This window comes from Liolophura sinensis, chromosome 7, assembly GCF_032854445.1.
Source record: "Liolophura sinensis isolate JHLJ2023 chromosome 7, CUHK_Ljap_v2, whole genome shotgun sequence".
NCBI classification, from domain to species: domain Eukaryota; kingdom Metazoa; phylum Mollusca; class Polyplacophora; order Chitonida; family Chitonidae; genus Liolophura; species Liolophura sinensis.
This window is the reverse complement of record NC_088301.1, coordinates 3,245,740-3,266,622: the sequence shown is the minus strand read 5'-3', so window position 1 is coordinate 3,266,622 and position 20,883 is coordinate 3,245,740. Positions and strand designations below refer to the sequence as shown.

The window sequence follows — 20,883 nt, the reverse complement described above, 5'->3', positions numbered from 1 at the left end:
ATTTTCTTAATAAATGTCAACAACAAGGTGGAATATGGGCCTTATAGACAACACCGATGCCTAAATTATTATGTCTTAAAGATAATCTTCAGAAACGGTAGATCCAGAGTCACTGATGGGTTGCGTCACACCTAAGACATTAAAAGAGGAAGCTGTAACTTCCTCGCTTGGCGTTCAGCATGAAGGGGGATAGTGCAACGACTGGATGACCCGTATCAGTATAATGGCTCGGGCCTTACTTGCCTTCGGTAAGTCGTCTCAGTGAAGCAGCACTAGAAAAAAGAGCGGTGGAAATTCGTGCTGCAACATGGATGTACATTATATGCACTCTAATAATTCCTTCGTCGTCATATGACATATAAAATTGTTAAGTACGACGCCAAATCTCAAGCACTCAATCACTCACTCAAAGATATTCTACAGATTTCGACACCTTGTAAGTAGTCTTAAGTACATGTATCTCATGGCCTGTGCGACTTGGTGGTTAACCATAGACATAGCTTTTTCCAAAACACACACATGAAAAAAAAAAAACAAAAACACAAAAGACAGGCAGTTGAAATATTCATTTTTACATTAAATTCTGTAGCAAATGAAATAAGTGTCAACAATGCTGTGGAACATGGGTCTTATAGACAACACCAAAACCAACGTGATAACAGTGTCGGGACAATGGCCACTACTCTAGTTTTACCACGCTATCATACCAGTACATGGAAGTTAATGTGCGAAATGCCACCGATTAAATGGGTTTGTCTTCTTACTGGCGTGGACATCCTGCGCCGATTGGTTAAAGCTCGCCGACATCGTATATGACAGAGATTTATGACTTAAAACACCTATTGAAATAAAGATATTAAATCCGTACAAATGTTAACCAAATTAAAAATATGTAATAGTTTTGGATCAAAGATTTTTACCTATTTTGTGCAAACAACACAGGTAACTTCATAACCGTCAACATAGTTTGGACACGGCAGTGGGCCGCACACAGCCTCTACAATATACAGCAGATTGCCGTTGACGTTTTTAGCGGTGCCGGGGTGAGTATCTGGATCCTGATCCACGCACACGTACTCAGACTTTCGGTGAGTATGATGTGCGGCCATGAGAAACCCCTGATACTCCACGGTCCATCCGATTGGACACTCCAGGCGGGCTGGGATCATCACGTGACTCGGTCTGCCCGGTGTGTAACAGACAGCACACTGAATGTCCCTTTCGTGAAAGAAATCCCCGCCCGAGTTACTCTGGTGGAAGACCGGATTGGTGTTGTAAAGTTCAAACTCAGATCCATACAGATAAGCTCCAGACTGGTGTCCGCCAAAAGTCTTGTTCCACTGAGGATTTAGAGGAAGACACAAATGGTTGCCACCGCTTCCCTTGTGCTGGTAATGTGACCCGGCCATCAAACCTGTAATAATAAAAAAGGCTCCATGTAACAGGATGGGAAATTGTCCCTCTGCTGCTCAGGTGGATTGCCAACCTCCTCACAGTTACAGATTCTCTGTGAAATGACGCAAAGGTTTCCCCGGCATACGGTCAAAGTGGTTATGTAACAGGTTTAAATGATGAAATATGTTAGGATATTCGTTGGTAACCATCAGTTTACTGTATGCGATTAAATGCATTGGATAATATCCTTTTCTATGCAGTGCTGGTATTTGAAAGACATTTTGTCTTACGAATTACACCGTGAATATATGACAGTGTCTAATGGACATTTCTTACGAAACTAAACTGATATAAAACGCGCCCCCTTTTTTGTGGAATTGTATGATATGCTGTTAGCTCAGATAAGTACCGTCGAGTGTTTATTGGAAGAATAATGTATAAAATCTGTATACATTGACAATAATATTTATGAACGTATTTACTTATAGCTTGACAATATATGAAGAAATATATATAAAAAGTCTTGTGTGAATCTAATTATTCTGCTCCCCTCCGTCATCTCACTGTGTTAAGCACTAAAAAAGAAAGCAAATATAGGAATCGAACGCGTTATCCTGTTCCACACAACTATTTTGAGGCATGTTACCAGTGGACCAATGTTGACAATGCGTGAGAAGCTTTGAAGTACATGGTGAATGTGGAGTTGCTCTGAACTTCTAAATTATTTATTTTTGTTTTCAGCTGATGAAATTATGATTGCGCGAACACTATACTTCGTTCATCATAGCCTACTACTTCATAACTGGACACCAAATATGTGGAAATAGTTTGGTTCACGTACTTGTATTTTTTATGAAGGGAATTCCCGCATGAAAACGTACTAAAATCTGCCCTTGTTATTTGATAAAACAAAACGTATACATAGCACTTTTTTCACACAATTTTTCACACAGATGTTCTTCAGTAATTGTACTTTATATTGCAGTAAGTTTTGCTTGTTTTTTGCATGAAAAAATTCCCCCAGTCTGCTGCACCGAAATGGTACGATTTTTCTATCTAGTTGTAAGGGATCCTTTATGACTCAAAGATACTCACTTCATGGATCACGGCCAATAATCAGTTTTATTTTAATGCCGCTTACATACGTACATATAACTTAGGTCTTCTTACGAGACGGTTTAGTTGGTTATGATTGCTACATTACTTTGCTTAGTCAGAGAGTTTGATCGAGAATCTACGTACCTTGGTACAAAGTGGTAGAATAGCTTGGACATTCTGTCCGTCCCCAGCGAGTATAGATCGCACCCGCTAAAAACAAACAAAAAAATTACATGTAGCACGATTTTGTACACACAACGTAATATGCAAATAGTTCTTTTCCGTTTAGCCGACAAAAATAACATTTTACGGGAACCACGAGTGGTTCGTGTCGTGCCCAGGTTTAATGCAGTTTTGTAAAATACAGTCTCTTACGGTAACTATAAAAAATATTTAAAAAAATGACAGTTTAAAAAGTGGGTAAACGGTACATATGAAAAGGTATTTGTCTGCCCAGGTGCCAAATACAGGAGTAGGCTTTAATGTCGTATGTTTAACCATTGGAAGTACTTCATTTGTGGACATTGTTAAGACCGCATGACCAATGGGTAAGTGTGCACGTGTTCGCCAACCTGAACATTTCTCACACCAATCAACTCAACAAACGAAAAAGTCATTCACTCAAAACCAACCGGAGACAATGTTAAGCTTACAATGACGTCGGTAAGGCATATTTAATTTCCTGAGTACCTCAGGGGAACAGTATAAGCCTGTTTGTACTAACTGGCAGTAAGAGTTTAGCATTAAAAGTAACTTGACAAAAAATTCTACCATAAAGATGATGGTTTTAAAGGGATAAATAATCGACCCTAAGACAAGATGTGCAGAGATAAAAACATCAGCCTCAATCACACTTAGGTAAATTGGTCACACACGGTACATAAAATTCAGCTTGTGGTAAACACAACTTTGACTTCCCTATATCTTATACCAGTCAGTCAGAGATCATTTTGTCTCCCTTTCCGTAAAAAAGTTAATACCCAAAAAATTCAGATAAAATATTCCTACTTAGGATTTACTTTATGTCTTTTTATGACCTTCTACTTGTATTCATGTAATTTCCGCTAAGGGTCGTGAATTTTCGGACTTCACATCATCTATGAACTCAGAACCCAACCCCACCGCAATCCAAATCGGACTCGTCCCCCAACAGAGTTGTTTTGACATCAGGCTACTAAATTTCTAGATTGATCGATTCTCCTTTCAGAGCCTGGGACACACACACACACAAAAAATTCACAAAAATTAAAAAGAAAATGTTCCATGTGTGTTGTAATTCTTTTAGAAACTGTCTATGCACAAACTATTGACAACTGTTCCCAAATATTGAATAGAAAAATCTTTTTATCATCTCAGATTAGAGCTTTCTCCGCTGTTATTGTACCCCTGAGTGTTAACAAGCCTCGATGACATGTTCGAGATTACACAGCAATTTATGATCTATGTCATGCCTCTTCAGCAGCGCAACTCCACTGCTGATGTATTACAGACGGATTCATCCAGGCCAGACTGTTTTCTGTCCAGGTGTAACTGTATTGTTAACGTAATACTCATCCAGGCCAGACTGTTTTCTGTTCAGGTGTAACTCCACTGCTGATGTATTACAGACGGACTCATCACAAAACACTCATTCAGGTGTAACTCCACTGCTGATGTATTACAGACGGACTGACTCAGGCCAAACAGTTATGTGTTCAGGTGTAACTCCACAGTTAATGTATTATAGACGGATTCATCCAGGCCAGACTGTTTTCTGTTCAGGTGTAATTCTACTGCTGGTGCATTACAGACAGATTCATCCAGTCTAGACTGGTTTTCTGTTCAGGCGTAACTCCACAGCTGATGTATAACAGACGGACACACCAACCCACTGTTTTTTGATCAGGTGTATCTGTTAGTGTAACTCACTGCTATGTATTAGCAAGACTGTTAAGGTCAGGGAACAGTTATGTGTTAGGTGTATACTACACAGCTGATGTATAAAACAGATTCCAGGCCAGACTGTTTTGTGTTCAGGTGTAACTCCACAGTTAATGTATTATAGACGGATTCATCCAGGCCAGACTGTTTTCTGTTCAGGTGTAATTCCACTGCTGGTGCATTACAGACAGATTCATCCAGTCTAGATTGTTTTCTGTTCAGGCGTAACTTCACAGCTGATGTATAACAGACGGACACACCCAAACCCCACTGTTTTGTGTTCAGGTGTAACTCCACTACTAACGTATTACAGACGGACTGACTCAGGCAAAACTGTTTTGTGTTCAGGTGTAACTCCACAGCTGATGTATTAAAGACAGATTCATGCAGGCCAGACTGTTTTGTGTTCAGGTGTAACTCCACTGCTAACGTATTACAGACGGACTGACTCAGGCCAAACTGTTTTGTGTTCAGGTGTAACTCCACTGCTGATGCATTAAAGACAGATTCATGCAGGCCAGACAGTTTTGTGTTCAGGTGTAACTCCACTGTTGATGTATTATATGCAGGCTTACCCAGGTCAGGTGTAACTCCAGTGCTGATGTATTACAGACGGACTCAGCCAGGCAAGAATATATTGTATTCAGGTGTAACTCCACAGCTGATGTATGATAGACACACTTACCCAGGCCAGACTGTTTTGTACTCAGGTGTAACTCCATTGTTGATGTATTACAGACGGACTCACCCAGGCCAGACTGTTTTGTGTTGAGGTGTAACTCCACTGTTGATGTATTAAATGCAGGCCCACCCAGGCCAGGTGTAACTCCATTGCTGATGTATTACAAATGGACTCGTCCAGGCCAAACTGTTTTGTGTTTAGGTGTAACTCCACAGCTGATGTATATTTAAGACGGACTTACCCGGACTAGTCTGATTTGGAATCAGTCGTAACTCCCTTGATGATGTACTACACACACACTTACCAAGGTTAGGCAGTTTTGAGTTTTGGTGCAACCCCACCGTTTATGAATTTACACACGGACTCACCTAAGTCTGTCTGTTGTGTGTTTTCTCTGAAGGATGGGCCAGAACGAGCCCGTCTCTCCTCTGTCATGTCCTCACCCTTATTCTTCACAGAGCGTGTCAACTTGACCTCCTGGGCGATCATGACAGCCATCTTCTCTGTTAAGATGTTTAAAATCTTCTCAAGATTGGACTCCATAAAGAAGGATTGTCCCTATCAAACAAATTACTTTTGATGTAAAGGTTTCTATTTTTTGTTTTACTAATATAGGGGCTTTTAAAAACAGTAACTGGAACATAGCACAACTGATGATTTAATATGTCTAGTACAGGATGAACAGCGCATAGTTTAGTACATCTAGGACTGAACAGGGCTAGATGTACCAAACTAGATGATCAGATAGAGGAACAGCGCCGTCTTGATACATGTAGTACAGTACGAAAAGCGCCACTTTAATACATCTATCGCCAATTTAATACATATGACACGACGTAAACAGTGGGACGTTGATATAACCACAGCCGTGTGATCTGGCCAAAGTTAAATGGCAAAAGGTAAATAAATGAATTTTATTTAAAAACTCTGCCTTTGTTTAAACAAAGAAAATAAATTTAGGGCGATGCCATTTTCAAGCAAGTTACACAGTGAGAAAGAACTTATCACAAGATAAGTGACGGAAGCTGATTCAACGATTACAAGGTGTCGCTGGAGGACATTCAAATTACCGACTGGTGTCAGCAATATATTCTATGACAATGCGTTCGTGTATTGCAATGGGGGTGAGGTTATTATATACCAGTATCTAAATCTAAATCTAAAGGGACTATTTATTCTTACCAAAATTGTGCTGGCTGTGGAAGTTTTATCTCAGTAAAGTTCCCGTTGTCTTTGTTAAGTACATTTGTGCCTTTCGCTGGACATGAATTAATGTTGTTCGTTTTAGTGTGTTTTGATAGCACGGTTGATCATACGGCTGACACGGGTGACACATGACTAACGAAAATGACACCACCGTTTCATCGAGCATCTAAGGTGGTAGAGTTATCTCTTCTTTCTTTTCTGTTCAATTAAACTGGCTGAAAAAGTAAAGCTACCCATGCTCGAAACGCTTACAGGGGGACCCTTCTCTCCCGGGGATCCAGGTGGTCCATACGGTCCCTGAATACCGTCCCGTCCGTCTCGTCCATCCCGACCCGGAAGTCCACAATGATCTCTACAACATCCTGAAAGTACAAGCACTGAAACTGAATAGCTTGAAGGAATCAAATACTGATCGCAGTTAAAGCTTGCATTTGGACATACCGACAGGGTCATGATCAAATGCAGGGTGCAAGTCTATAGTCTGTAGGTAATGTCAAAAAGTTGAAGAATTTAAGCGTATTACAACACAATAACAAACAGCCCGTAATGTTACATAAAAGGCTCAGCAGTGTATTCTATGTCTATAGCATGTCTGCAAGAGTGGGGAACATGGAGGTGCCCAAGGGAAGCCTACATCTGTGGGGTTTGGTGTCACAGTGGGGAAGAGTTTAGAGTAGAAAACACATGTTTGGTGTGTCTGTAGTGTTACAGAGGTGAGAGGAATACACGTATCCTTTGTCTGTAGTGTTACAGAGTGAAGCTGTGTGTTCAGAAGTACAGACGTATGTTTGTCTGCAGTGTTACAGAGCAAGGCTGTATGCTGAGAAGAATACACGAATGTCACAGAATAGAGCTGTATCCCCAGAAGAATACACATATCCATTGTCTGCAATGTCACAGGATGGAGCCGTATCTCCGAGGGAATACATGTATCATTTGTCTGCAGTGTTACAGAGCAAGGTTGTATGTTTAGATGAATGCATGTATGGTCTGCAATGTGACAAAAGAGTACACCTGCGGTTTGTTTGTAGCGTGACAGGGTCGAAGTTATATGTTGAGAAGAGTATTCGTATGGTTGGTCTCGTATGTTAGAACTGTGATGTTTTGAGTTGAGAAGAGTACATGTATTATTTATCTGTAATGTTACAAGGGTTAATGGGTAAGAGCTAAAGAGTAGCCCAGAAGGTTGGTGTGCTAGCGCGGTACAATGGCTCAAGAGTTCCTCACCAATGCAGTTGGTGTGAGCTCAAGACCTGGTCATTGCTGGCTTCCTCTCCGGCCGAACGTCGGAACGGCTGTCAGAAACCCGCGGATGATCCTGGGCTACACCCGGGCTCTACCCGGTGTTTTGAGTCTGCAGTACGGCGTAACACACCAGTCAAATGGATAAATAAATAAGAGCAGAAGAGTAGACGCATGATGTGTTTCTATTGTTTCTGTGTATTACATGTAGGGGGTGGGGGGGGGACGTGTACTGAGAAGAGTAAACGTATTGTTTGTCTCTAGTGTTAGAACAGTGACGTTGTATGCTCACAAGAGTAGACGTATGCTTTATCTGTACTGTTAAAGGAGTGAAGATGTAAGCAGACGAGTACGGCTTGTGTGTATAATGTTACTTGGATAAAGATTCTGAAGATTTACAAGATTACGCCAATGTGTTGTAATCTTCAGCCTGTTACATGAGTAAGAAGTTAAGCTTTGCTAAGAAGTAAATCTGTATTAGGATGTAGGTGCAGAAAAGAACATACCTAAACTCAAAACTGGCCCAATTAACTGATGCTAGTTTTCCAGATGAGTAGTAACATCTTGTCGCTCGGGAGCTAACCCATACATTAAAATCACGCTGTTCCACAGGTTACCTCCACAGAAAATGTATTTTCATTAATTAAGTCATAATTCAGTAGCCCAGTTTTACGTCTTTTTCAGGCGATGGAGATTTGTTTAAGTGGAAGACCAGGACTTATGTCTGTAACATTGGGGGCCAAGTTTCTGATCTGTCTGACAGATTGGAAACTTTCCAACCCTGCTGATGTTCCGTTAATGACGAATGCAGCTTTGTGGGGTGAAATGAGGTACACAGGGTTTTAACTCTGACAAGCAGGCTCGGGCAAAACACCCTTCCTATACACCCGCTTAAAATACCTCCCCTCTATTTAACATAGTTGTTGGTGTCGAGGGAATGCTGTGATTTAGCACCACTGTACCAGGTCTATATAGTTAATACATTTGTTACAGAGCCCAAACCCCTTTGTTCATTACAACTACATCACGGACGCACTATTCCTTACCTATTTCCCTGGAAGACGACTGGCCATGATCCGTGGTGGCTGAGATCTGACAAACAGAATAGGAAAACAAAGTGTAACATTTTGTTGCAGGCTGAATTGATCAGCCTAGCGAGTGAAGAAAATGAACTTTCTATAGTTGGTGTTAGCGTGAATAAATAGTGAGAGCTCAATTGAATATTACATCGGTCATAGTGGGTAAGTAATGTAACAGACCTGTACAACAAAAACAGCAGTGATGAAAAAACCTAAAGCAGAGATTGAGATCATTTTCTCTAGATGATGGCGGAACACCAGCTTCGTGTGTTGATAAAGTCACCTTTGAGCATGCGTCTGAACGGACCGACCTCTGTCAGATTGTAACGTCAGTGTAGTTGTCTCCCTTTATATTCAAATGAATAACTTATTGTTCCTTAAAGCTACTTTAACTATATTGCAGCCATATGATGGCGATTTTTGATTGAAGACAATTACCTTACATGGCCAGACTGAAATGTGAGAAGATGTAAACGTAGGTGCAGTTATTGGGAAAGAAAATTTTACGAACAATCTGTACGTGGTAATTGACACGCCATTACTAGGTTTTGTCACAGGGTCTCTTCCGATGAAGTTAAAGTATATCTATAAATGTCGAAAGCCGGAATCCAGTTCTGGTACATGTCGTTGTTCTGTCATTGATTTATTTATTTATTTGATTGGTGTTTTACGCCGTACTCAAGAGTATTTCACTTATACGACGGCGACCAAGCATTATGTTGGGTGGAAACCGGGCACAGCCCGGGGGAAACCCACGACCATCCGCAGGTTGCTGAAAGACCTTCCCACTTACGGCCGGAGAGAAAGCCAGCATGAGCTGGACTTGAACTCACACCGACCGCATTGGTGAGAGGCTCCTGGGTCATTACGCTGCGCTAGCGCGCTAACCGACTGAGCCACGGAAGCCCCTTCTGTCTTTGAAGTACTAGGTTCATACGGCGAGGGGTTGACGCTTTGTCCTTGGGTTTCTGTTAATTATTGACTACATTGTGAGCCATAGAAATGCGGAAGCATGTTCATGATTACCAGCTAAAACTTTATATCCATCAATCTTATCAGGCTAGGTCCGTAACGATCTAGTGCTGTCAACCATTTTTCTGTTGCACCCTATTACCATCTGTTACCAGGTGTTACATCCAAAATATTAAAAATAAATTTTGAATTCGAGTTCTATTAGTCGCAGTTGGTCTCAGATATACGTAAATTATTATTTAAATTTAGACCCTAAAATCATCATTTAGCAGGGAGATTATTAAAACAGGATAGACGACCGCGCTTATGAAGAAAATTGCGAAAGAAACAGCATTGGTGATGAATATCCCTTCATAATGATTTGCTCCAAACTACGCAATTGATGCAAAGAAACACATAATCCAAATATGAGACAGAGACCCAGAGTATTGTTACGAACCCCGTCTTTAAACATTGAGAGTTAAACAACCCAGTTGTTTTTCATTCTTTAATCTCTGGTAGTGGTACCATTGCATATCGGAGGATTGTCCGGGAAATAAAACCTGCGTGTGCTAGACTTTAGCACATTAACTATCAACTTTTTAGCGGTGTTTTTGTCCTTGTCTTGGGTTGACCCAACATTCACATTTTTTACAACAACTTATATAGTTTCTTTGTACTCTATATCTTGTCATTATGGCTAAGGAATTTAGTGAAGATTCATTCTTTGATAGTGAGTATTTATCACTTGTTAAGCTGTCTGAGGTAAGAATGGCAGATTTAAGGAAAATATCTGACAAGTTTGAATTAGGCCAATACCAGATTCTTAGAAAAAATGAAATGGTGGATGTTATTAGCAAACACTTGAACGTAGGTAACACTTTTTTTTACTACGGCCAAAGTGGTGGTATTGAGTTGGTCAAGCTTCGGTTAAAGATGGAAAGGTTTGAATTGGAAAAGGAAGAAAGCGAAAGAAGAGAAAGAGGAAGGAAAAGAGAAAGAGAAGAAAGAGTGTTTGAGTTTAAGAAGTTAAAATTAGACAAGGAAGAGAGAGAGAAACAGTTAGCGTTCAAACTGATGGAACTCCAGGTTAAAAGTAATGATAATGAAGCTGTTAGTCGTGGTCACCAGGGATTTGATTTGGCTGAGAACATTTTATTTAGTGCCCAAATTTAATGATACGGAGATGGAATGTTTTTTTTTTCTGTCCTCCGAGAAAGTGGCTGTCAGCTGAATGGCCTGAAACGTATTGGACAGTTTTACTGCAGAGTGTATTTGAAGGTTAAGCTGCAGAGGTGTGCTGCTTTGTCGTTAGCTTAGTATTTAGATTGCATCACAGCTACGAGGTATTGTCTGCTTATGAGTATGTACCGGTGCCCTGCAGAGAGAAGAGATTTAACGAAACAGTCTGATAAAACTTACGTGGGGTTGGCAAGGGGTAAATAAACACTGTTTGATAGCTGGTAGGCCTACAAGGCTCTGAAGCTAGATCATTTTCTTGGATGAACTTAAGAACAGTGTTCCTAATGAGGTTAAAGTTTATTTAGGTGAACAGAAGGTCAAGGACGTTAGGACCGCAGCATGTTTGGCTGATGAATATGAGTTAAATCATTAGGCTAATTGGCAAAAATTTCAGCCCAAATTTAAGAAGAATCGGAATTCTAATAAGAAGACTTCAGATTTTAGCACTGACAAACAGATCGGTGAGAAGCATAAGGCAAATGTGCGTTCTTTTCTGACAAGAAGACCTTCCAGTACAAACCTCAAGATGTCAGTCTACCTTTTTGCCGTTATTATAAAGCCACATGGCATCTATTATCCATGCGCCCAGTCCTGAAAAGGAAAGAGGAGCGAAAGTAAGTAGCTGTTATTAACTCTAGTAAACCAGTGAGGCCACAGGTAGAAATAGGTAGTGTTGGTCCTATCGTTAAACCACAAGTTAAGGAGGTAGGGCAGACTCCAGAGACATACTGGGGATTCGTGTCTGATGGTGTGGTTACTGGTAATGGAGTTAATTCCCCTGTTCGTATACTTAAGGATACTGGGGCTAGTCAATCTTTGATGATGGCATATGTCATTCCTGCACATTCTGATAAGGCCAGCATTCATGTTTTGATCCAGGGTAATAATGGAAATTTTATGTGTGTTCCATTACTGGAGGTTACACTTACTTCTGGTTTGATTACTGGTTTAGTAACTGTAGGAGTTGTTAATACCTTGCCTGTAGAAGGTATTTCCTTTTTGCTGGGTAATGACTTAGAAGGAGATAAAGTTAAGGCGTGTCCTCATGTCTGAAGTGTTCCAGTTTTGGACGGAAATACAGAAGACCTGCATGAACAGAGTTTCAAGGTATATTTCCCTCTTGTGTGGTTACCAGGTCAGAGAAAAGACCTAGAGAGAAGGAAAACAATTTTATTACCATTGGGGATTCAGCGGGTAATATTAATTTGGCAGGAGCCTTTTTTATGATATTGATGGTGTAGAGGGTGGTCAGGTGTTAGACAGACCCGTGTTTTCTCGATCTGTTGTCGTTAAGAAACAACAGTCAGATCCCGAATTCAGGGAATTAAGTAAATTTGCTTTATCTTTGGAGGAAATGGCTGATGTACCTGTTGGTTATTAAATGAAGGATGATCTGTTGAGAAGAAAGCATAGACCCCAACCCCCCCCCCCCCCGTGTATCAGCTAGCGATGATTGGGAAAATTTTAATCAAGTTGCCTTGCCTCCAAGATATAGACAGGAAGTACTTAGGATGACTCATGAGATTCCATAATTTGGACATTTAGGCATTAGAAGGACAGAAAGTAAAATCACTCTCCATTTTACTGACCTAAGTTTCACACGGAAGTGGTTAATTTCTGTAAGACATGTCACACCTGGGGTAGGAAAACCCAAGCATAATGTAAGACCTGCACCATTGATTCCCATTTCTGCTTTTGGTGAACCTTTTAGCAAGGTACTGATTAATTGCGTTGGTCCATTACCTAGAGCTAGGACATGATACAAGTAACTTTTGACTATTATGGATACAGCTGCTAGATTTTCTGAAGCTATCCCACTGAATGAGATAACTACTCAGATAGTTAATAGTCTGTTACATTTTTTTCAGCAGGTATGGTTAACCTAAGGAAATACCAGGGGTCAAATTGTGTATTAGCCAGGGGTTAAGCAGCTTTAATCTACATCTATCACCCTCAATCCCAAGGGGGCTTTGAAACGATACCACCATACCCTGAAGAGTGCTCTACGAGCATACTGTATGGAATATCCTGAAGACTGGGACAAAGGGATTCCATTTGTATTATTTGTCACTGCGGATACTCCAAATGAGGCCACTGGGTTTAGTCCATTTGAGTTGGTGTATTGTCATGACGTTAGAGGTCCTTTAGCTTTGACGATGGAGCGGATCTTGACTCAGGGAACAGAAGGAAACTTATTAGAGTGACAGGTCATATACAGCCTGGGAGATAGTTTGTGCTAATTTGAAGACCTGTCAGGAAAAATGAAACTATACCACCACAAGAAGGCTGAGCCAAGAAGTTTTTCTCTTGGGGATCAGGTTTTAGTTTTGTTGCCCCTACCTCAGGAACCGCTTAAGGAAAAGTTTCGTACACCATATCAGGTGGTGAGCGAAGTTAACGATGTGAACTACATTATTAGCACACCTTATTAGCAAGAGTAAGTCACATTAATATGTTCAAAAAGTACAATTCCCGTGACGCGAGTCATTTTGTAGCTGTGAATAGCACAATAGTAAATCATGTACATCCAAACATCCAGGTAGCATTCAAGTTGATTTGTTACATCTTAAGTTGGGTAACTCTGTGGCAATTTAGATGAAGTGTTACGTCATGTTTCTAAAAGTCAGAGGCAGGATATTTGTAACTTGCTCGAGATTTATCCTAAAATATGTTTGGATATACCAGGTTGTACTAATGCTGCAGCTCATGATGTAGGTGTAGGGGAGGTTTTACCTAGAAGTAGATGTAGGTGAGGCTTTATCATCAAGATGTACCAGGTTGTACTAATGCTGCAGTACAATATGTAGATGTAGGGGAGGCTTTACCTTCAAGATGTACCAGGTTGTACTAATGCTGCAGCTCATGATGTAGGTGTAGGGGAGGCTTTACCTTCAAGATGTACCAGGTTGTACTAATGCTGCAGCTCATGATGTAGATGTAGGGGAGGCTTTACCTTCAAGATGTACCAGGTTGTACTAGTGCTTGAGCTCATGATGTAGATGTAGGGGAGGCTTTACCTACAAGATGTACCAGGTTGTAAAAATGCCGCAGCTTATGATGTAGGTGTAGGGGAGGCTTTACCTAGAAGTAGATGTAGGTGAGGCTTTATCTTCAAGATATACCAGGTTGTACTAATGCTGCAGCTCATGATGTAGATGTAGGAGAGGCTTAACCTACAAGTAGATGTAGGGGAGGCTTCACTTTCAAGATGTACCAGGTTGTACTAATGCTGCAGCTCATGATGTAGGTGTAGGGGAGGCTTTACCTTCCAGATGTACCAGGTTGTACTAATGCTGCAGCTCATGATGTAGATGTAGGGGAGGCTTTACCTACAAGATGTACCAGGTTGCACTAATGCCGCAGCTCATGATGTAGATGTAGGGGAGGCATTACCTACAAGATGTACCAGGTTGCACTAATGCTGCAGCTCATGATGTAGGTGTAGGGGAGGCTTTACCTTCAAGATGTACCAGGTTGTACTAATGCTGCAGCTCATGATGTAGATGTAGGAGAGGCTTTACCTACAAGATGTACAAGGTTGTACTAATGCTGCAGCTCATGATGTAGGTGTAGGGGAGGCTTTACCTTCAAGATGTACCAGATTGTACTAATGCTGCAGCTCATGATGTAGATGTAGGAGAGGCTTTACCTACAAGTAGATGTAGGGGAAGCTTTACCTTCAAGATGTACCAGGTTGTACTAATGCTGCAGTACAAGATGTAGATGTAGGGAAGGCTTCACCTTCAAGATGTACCAGGTTGTACTAATGCTGCAGCTCATGATGTAGGTGTAGGGGAGGCATTACCTTCAAGATGTATCAGGTTGTACTAATGCTGCATCTCATGATGTAGGTGTAGGGGAGGCTTTACCTTCAAGATGTACCAGGTTGTACTAATGCTGCAGCTCATGATGTAGATGTAGGAGAGGCTTTACCTACAAGTAGATGTGGGGGAGTCTTTACCTACAAGTAGATGTAGGGGAGTCTTTACCTACAAGTAGATGTAGGGAAGCTTTACCTTCAAGATGTACAAGGTTGTACTAATGCTGCAGCTCATGATGTAGGTGTAGGGGAGGATTTACCTTCAAGATGTACGAGGTTGTACTAATGCTGCAGCTCATGATGTAGATGTAGGGGAGGCTTTACCTTCAAGATGTACCAGTTTGTACTAATGCTGCAGCTAATGATGTAGGTGTAGGGGAGGCTTTACCTTCAAGATGTACCAGGTTGCACTAATGCCGCACCTCATGATGTAGGTGTAGGGGAGGCTTTACCTTCAAGATGTACCAGGTTGCAGTAATGCTGCAGCTCATGATGTAGATGTAGGAGAGGCTTAACCTACAAGTAGATGTAGGGGAGGCTTTACCTTCAAGATGTACCAGGTTGCACTAATGCCGCACCTCATGATGTAGGTGTAGGGGAGGCTTTACCTTCAAGATGTACCAGGTTGCAGTAATGCTGCAGCTCATGATGTAGATGTAGGAGAGGCTTTACCTAGAAGTAGATGTAGGGGAGTTTTTACCTACAAGTAGATGTAGGGGAGTCTTTACCTACAAGTAGATGTAGGAGAGGCTTTACCTAGAAGTAGATGTAGTGAGGCTTTACCTACAAGTAGATGTATGAGAGGCTTTACATAGAAGTAGATGTAGGGGAGGCTTCACTTTCAAGATGTACCAGGTGGTACTAATGCTGCAGCTCATGATGTAGGTGTAGGGGAGGCTTTACCTACAAGTAGATGTAGGGGAGGCTTTACCTAGAAGTAGATGTAGGGGAGGTTTTACCTTCAAGATGTACCAGGTGGTACTAATGCTGCAGCTCATGATGTAGGTGTAGGGGAGGCTTTAAATACAAGTAGATGTAGGGGAAGCTTTACCTTCAAGATGTACCAGGTTGTACTAATGCTGCAGTACAAGATGTAGATGTAGGAGATGCTTTACCTAGAAGTAGATGTAAGGAAGTCTTTACCTATAAGTAGATTTAGTGGAGTCTTTACCTACAAGTAGATGTAGGGGAGTCTTTACCTAGAAGTAGATGTAGGAGATGCTTTACCTAGAAGCAGATGTAGGAGAGGCTTTACCTACAAGTAGATGTAGGAGAGGCTTTACCTACAAGTAGATGTAGGGGAGTCTTTACCTACAAGTAGATGTAGTGAAGGCTTTACCTACAAGTACATGTAGTGGAGGCTTTACCTACAAGTAGATGTAGGAGAGGCTTTACCAACAATTAGATGTAGTGGAGGCTTTACCTACAAGTAGATGTAGGGGAGTCTTTACCTACAAGTAGATGTAGGAGAGGCTTTACCAACAAGTAGATGTAGGGGAGTCTTTACTTACAAGTAGATGTAGAAGAGGCTTTACCTACAAGTAGATGTAGGAGATGCTTTACCTAGAAGTAGATGTACGAGAGGCTTTACCTACAAGTAGATGTACGAGAGGCTTTACCTACAAGTAGATGTAGGAGAGGCTTTACCTACAAGTAGATGTAGGGGAGTCTTTACCTATAAGTAGATGTAGTGGAGGCTTTACCTACAAGTAGATGTAGTGGAGGCTTTACCTACAAGTAGATGTAGGGGAGTCTTTACCTACAAGTAGATGTAGGGAAGTCTTCACCTATAAGTAGATGTAGGGGAGGCTTTACCAACAAGTAGATGTAGGGGAGTCTTTACCTACAAGTAGATGTAGTGGAGTCTTTACCTACAAGTAGATGTAGTGGAGGCTTTACCTAGAAGTAGATGTAGTGGAGGCTTTACCTACAAGTAGATGTAGTGGAGGCTTTACCTACAAGTAGATGTAGGAGAGGCTTTACCTAGAAGTACATGTAGGGAAGTCTTTACCTATAAGTAGATGTAGGAGAGGCTTTACCTACAAGTAGATATAGGAGAGGCTTTACCTACAAGCAGATGTAGGAGAGGCTTTACCTAGAAGTAGATGTAGGGGAGTCTTTACCTACAAGTAGATGTAGCGGAGGCTTTACTTAGAACTAGATGTAGGAGAGGCTTTACCTAGAAGTAGATGTAGGAGGGCTTTACCTACAAGTAGATGTAGGAGAGGCTTTACCTATCAAACAACACCTCTACAGAATTAACCAGGCAAAGTTAAGAGCTTGTTAACCAGGAAATACAATACATGTTATACAATGGGATTATGGAGCATAGCCAGAGTGACTGGTGTTCACCAACTGTAGTTCCCCCCCAAGCCCGATGGTTCTATACGGCTATGTGTGAATTACAGAAAGGTCAATGCTGTAACAAAAAATAGGATTCTTATCCTATTCCCCATATTGAGGATTGTATTGATAGGGTAGGAAATGCTAATTTTATTACTAAGATTGATCTGTTTAAGCGTTACTGGCAGGTACCATTGACAGACAGGGCTAAGAAGATATCTGCCTTTGCTACTCCCTCGGGATTTTATCAGTTTCGTGTCACACCGTTTGGAGTGAAAACTATTCAGAGGTTAACCAATAAGATTGTAGAAGTGGACTTCTAAACAGCCCATATAAATGACATTCTTATTGTAAGCGAGAAGACCATTGTAAGCATCTGGAGAAAATATTCTCTAGATTGTCTCCATTAGGTTTCGTGATTATCTTCAGAAGACAGAATTTGCCAAGGGACAAGTGACCCTCGTTTAGCTATAGTCCAGGCCATACCGGATTTACCAGTGCATACTTGTAAGAAAGACATTCTTAAAGTGCTTGGAGTGTGTGGTTTTTACTGCAAGTTTGTGCCTAATTTCAGAGATGTTGCTGCTCCATTAACTCAGTCGCTTAAAAAGAATGTCCAGTTTGTAAGCGTGAATAATTGTCGGACAGCTTTTGACAGGATAAAGGCCGTTCTATCTAACCCTCATATATTATAAGCTCCAGATCTTAGTCGTCCTTTTAAGATGGCAGTGGGGGCTAGTGACATCGGAGTAGGGGCTGTTTTGCTCCAGGAAGCGTGTGAGTTACTTCTCTAGGAAGTTAAATAAAGGCCAAAAGAATCATTCCACCATAAAAAAAATAGGCTACGTTACGAACCTCGTCTTTAAGCATAGTATGTCGTTCTCGAGGCTTCGGTATTTATGAGTTTAGTGTCATTGTACATAGAGTGTGCATTCTGGAAATTGTATTTATGTTGTAAATTTGTTTACGATCAAACCATCCAGAATTCTCTTTCACGTTAATCTATAAATATGAGCGACGGAGTTGTGAAGCTGGCACACATTCATTCAAGTTCTCTTGTGAGCATTTATTTAGTCAAGTCCATTTGAGAGCAGTCATATTTACTGTCATTCACTGTGAAGGATTCGGCTGGGTTTGGAGTTATCGGCTTTCACGCAAATCTACATTTCTTTACTTGCTATTTTTATTGGAGGCGTCTTTTTTCAGCTTGTATCGCTCATTGCCTCTTTGTCTATTAGTTATGTATATATATATTATTTGTCTAGTTTGTTTTAATATATGTGTTAAACTTATTCAAGCGTCTTCGTGTTTTTGTTTGATCTTGGGTAAGGCCTATCGTTGATCTGAGAGTTAAACAAGCCAATTGTTTCTCATCTTTACTCTCCTATAGCGGTACTCTTACAGTATGTAGATTACGACAGTCATTCCAGTCTAAAGGTATTAAAAATTATATACTACATTTGGTCTGATTATTGAAGCAAGGTTCACCTATAATATGTAATATTTGCTAATCTTAAAACAAAAAAAGCCAAAAACAACGTGATAAAAGTGTCAGGACATTGGCCACTGCTCTAGTTTTACTACGATATCGTACCAGTACATGGAAGTCAATGTGCAAAATGCAACCGATTCAATGGGCTTGTTTTCTTACTGGCGTGGACATCCTTCGCTCATTGGTTAAACTGCTGTCGCTGGTTGAAATCGTATATGAGAAAGATTTGTAACCACGACCTAAAACACTAAGTGAAATAAAGATATTAAATAAGTACAACTGTTGATCAAAAAGTCTAAAATATGTAATAGTTGTTGATTGCAAATTTCGACTTATTTTGTGCAAACAGCACAGGTAACTTCATAACCGTTAACATAGTTTGGACACGGCAGTGGGCCACACACAGCCTCTACAATATACAGCAGATTGCCGTTGACGTTTTTAGCGGTGCCGGGGTGAGTATCTGGATCCTGATCCACGCACACGTACTCAGACCTCCGGTGGCCTCCGGGAATTTCTGGAAAGGACGTCGTCGATGTATTTAGTCCTACGATGGACAAACTCAGACCCCCAATCCCACCCTGATGTTATTCGGCCTCTTCTCCGAACAGAGTTGTTTCGACAGAAGGTTACTAAATATCCGGATTGATTGTTTCCGCTTTCGTATCTTAGGGCCCATAAAGATACGAAAAAAAAAGTCCATGTACATTTTTTGTATTAACGGTGTTTGCACAAATTGACCACTGTTCCCAAATACTGAATACACTTTCCAACATCTAAGACTAGAGTTTGTCGCATCCCAAAGCCTTAAAAAGGCGCGATGACATGTTCAAGCTTACACAGCAGCCAGTCTCATGGCTTGGTGTAAATTCACAGTTGACGTATTACAGACAGATTCATCTAGACCAGACTGACTTGTGTTCAGGTGTACCCCACTGTTGATGTATTACAGGCAGACTCACCCAGGCCAAACTGTTTGATGTTCAGGTGTACCTCCACTGTTGAAGTAATACAGACACACTCACCCAGGCCAGGCTGATTTGTGTTCAGGTGTAACCCCACTGTTGATGTACTACAGTCCGACTCACCTAGACCAGACTGATTTATGTTCAGGTGTAACCCACTGTTGATGTATTACAAATGGACTAACCCAGGCCAAAGAGTCTCTTTTTCAGGTGTAACTCTCCTGTTGATGTATGACAGACGGACTCCATCAGGCCAGACTGTTTTGTATTTAGGTGTAACTTCAACGCTAATATATTACAGTCAGACTCAGTCAGGCCAGACTGTTTTGTGTTTAGATGTAACCCCACTGTTAAAGGAGAAGGAAAACTTAAAAAACACATTTTTTCTATCTGGTGGTGCCTGATGCATAATTTTCCGATTTGTCCTCGCCATACACGTAACGCCTGAAAACGGCAAAGCTGGCATAAATCGCTGAGTCCATCGCGTCCTCCATCTTTAACATCCTGTGATTTATGCTGGGGGTGTGTTGCCTCTGAGCCAATGAGAGTCGTTGAAACTGCCGGCTTGTTCGTGTAAACTCGGAACCTACGTCGAACATTCCGGTTTCCCGATCGTCAAGAGAAAAACGAACTGTATTGTTCGCTACCTTCTTGGAAGAAGGGTTCTACCGGAAATGTACAAACTGCACTTCGGCGGTTTCCGACGGCAATTCTCCTCCTAACACAGAATACTTCAGGACTGGTTCTTAGGCAAAATGGAGTCGTCTACAGCGGATTTTGCGCTGACTTTATTTATAATTTATCAACTTCAGGTACATATTAGAATTTTTTATCGCATGCACCCGCGAGGAAATGCATACTCTTTTTATTGGTATTTGAGTGATATTTAAATTTTCTTCCCCTTTAATGTATTACGGGGCCCCCGTGGCTCAGTTGGTTAGCGCACTAGCGCAGCGTAATGACCCAGGAGTCTCTCACCAATGCAGTCGCTGTGAGTTCAAGTCCAGCACATGCTGGCTTTCTCTCCGGCCGTAATGTGGGGAGGTCTGTCGGCTACCTGCGGATGGTCGTGGGTTTCCCCCGGGTTCTGCCCGGTTTCCACCCACCATAATGCTGGCCGCCGTCGTATAAGTGAATATTCTTGAGTACGGCGTAAAACACCAATCAAAAAAAAAAAATTTATGTATTACTGGCAAACCCACATAGGCCAGACTGTTTTGTATCAGGTCTAACCCCATGGTTGATGGATTACAGACAGACTCACCTAGGCCAGGCTGTTTTGTATTTTGGTACAACCCACTGTTGATGTATTTACACACGATCTCACCTAGGTCTGTCTGTTGTACGTCAGAGGGGCCAGAACGAGCCTTCCCTTCTGCTGCCATGTCCTCCCCCTCATGCTTTACAGGGCGTGTCAGCTTGACCTCCTCGGCGATCATAACGGCCAT

At 41.4% G+C, this 20,883-nt stretch overlaps 2 protein-coding genes across 2 annotated transcripts in view; both read right to left on the bottom strand.

Annotated features, from left to right (window-relative positions):
* The window catches only part of LOC135469812 (uncharacterized), a 20,409-nt gene extending 19,602 nt beyond the window's left edge, over positions 1-807 (bottom strand). Inside the window, exon 1 of the mRNA XM_064748421.1 lies at positions 765-807. Within this exon, the coding sequence (XP_064604491.1) occupies positions 765-807 (43 nt within the window). The remainder of the gene's footprint in view (positions 1-764) is intronic.
* Positions 551-20,883, bottom strand: LOC135469811 (uncharacterized). The gene is made up of 6 exons (XM_064748420.1): positions 20,700-20,883; positions 19,621-19,782; positions 6,554-6,663; positions 5,464-5,653; positions 2,638-2,703; positions 551-1,414 (listed from the first exon to the last, which is right to left on the bottom strand). The coding sequence occupies exons 1-6, from the start codon at positions 20,881-20,883 to the stop codon at positions 921-923; spliced, it is 1,206 nt and encodes a 401-aa protein (XP_064604490.1). The 3' UTR covers positions 551-920.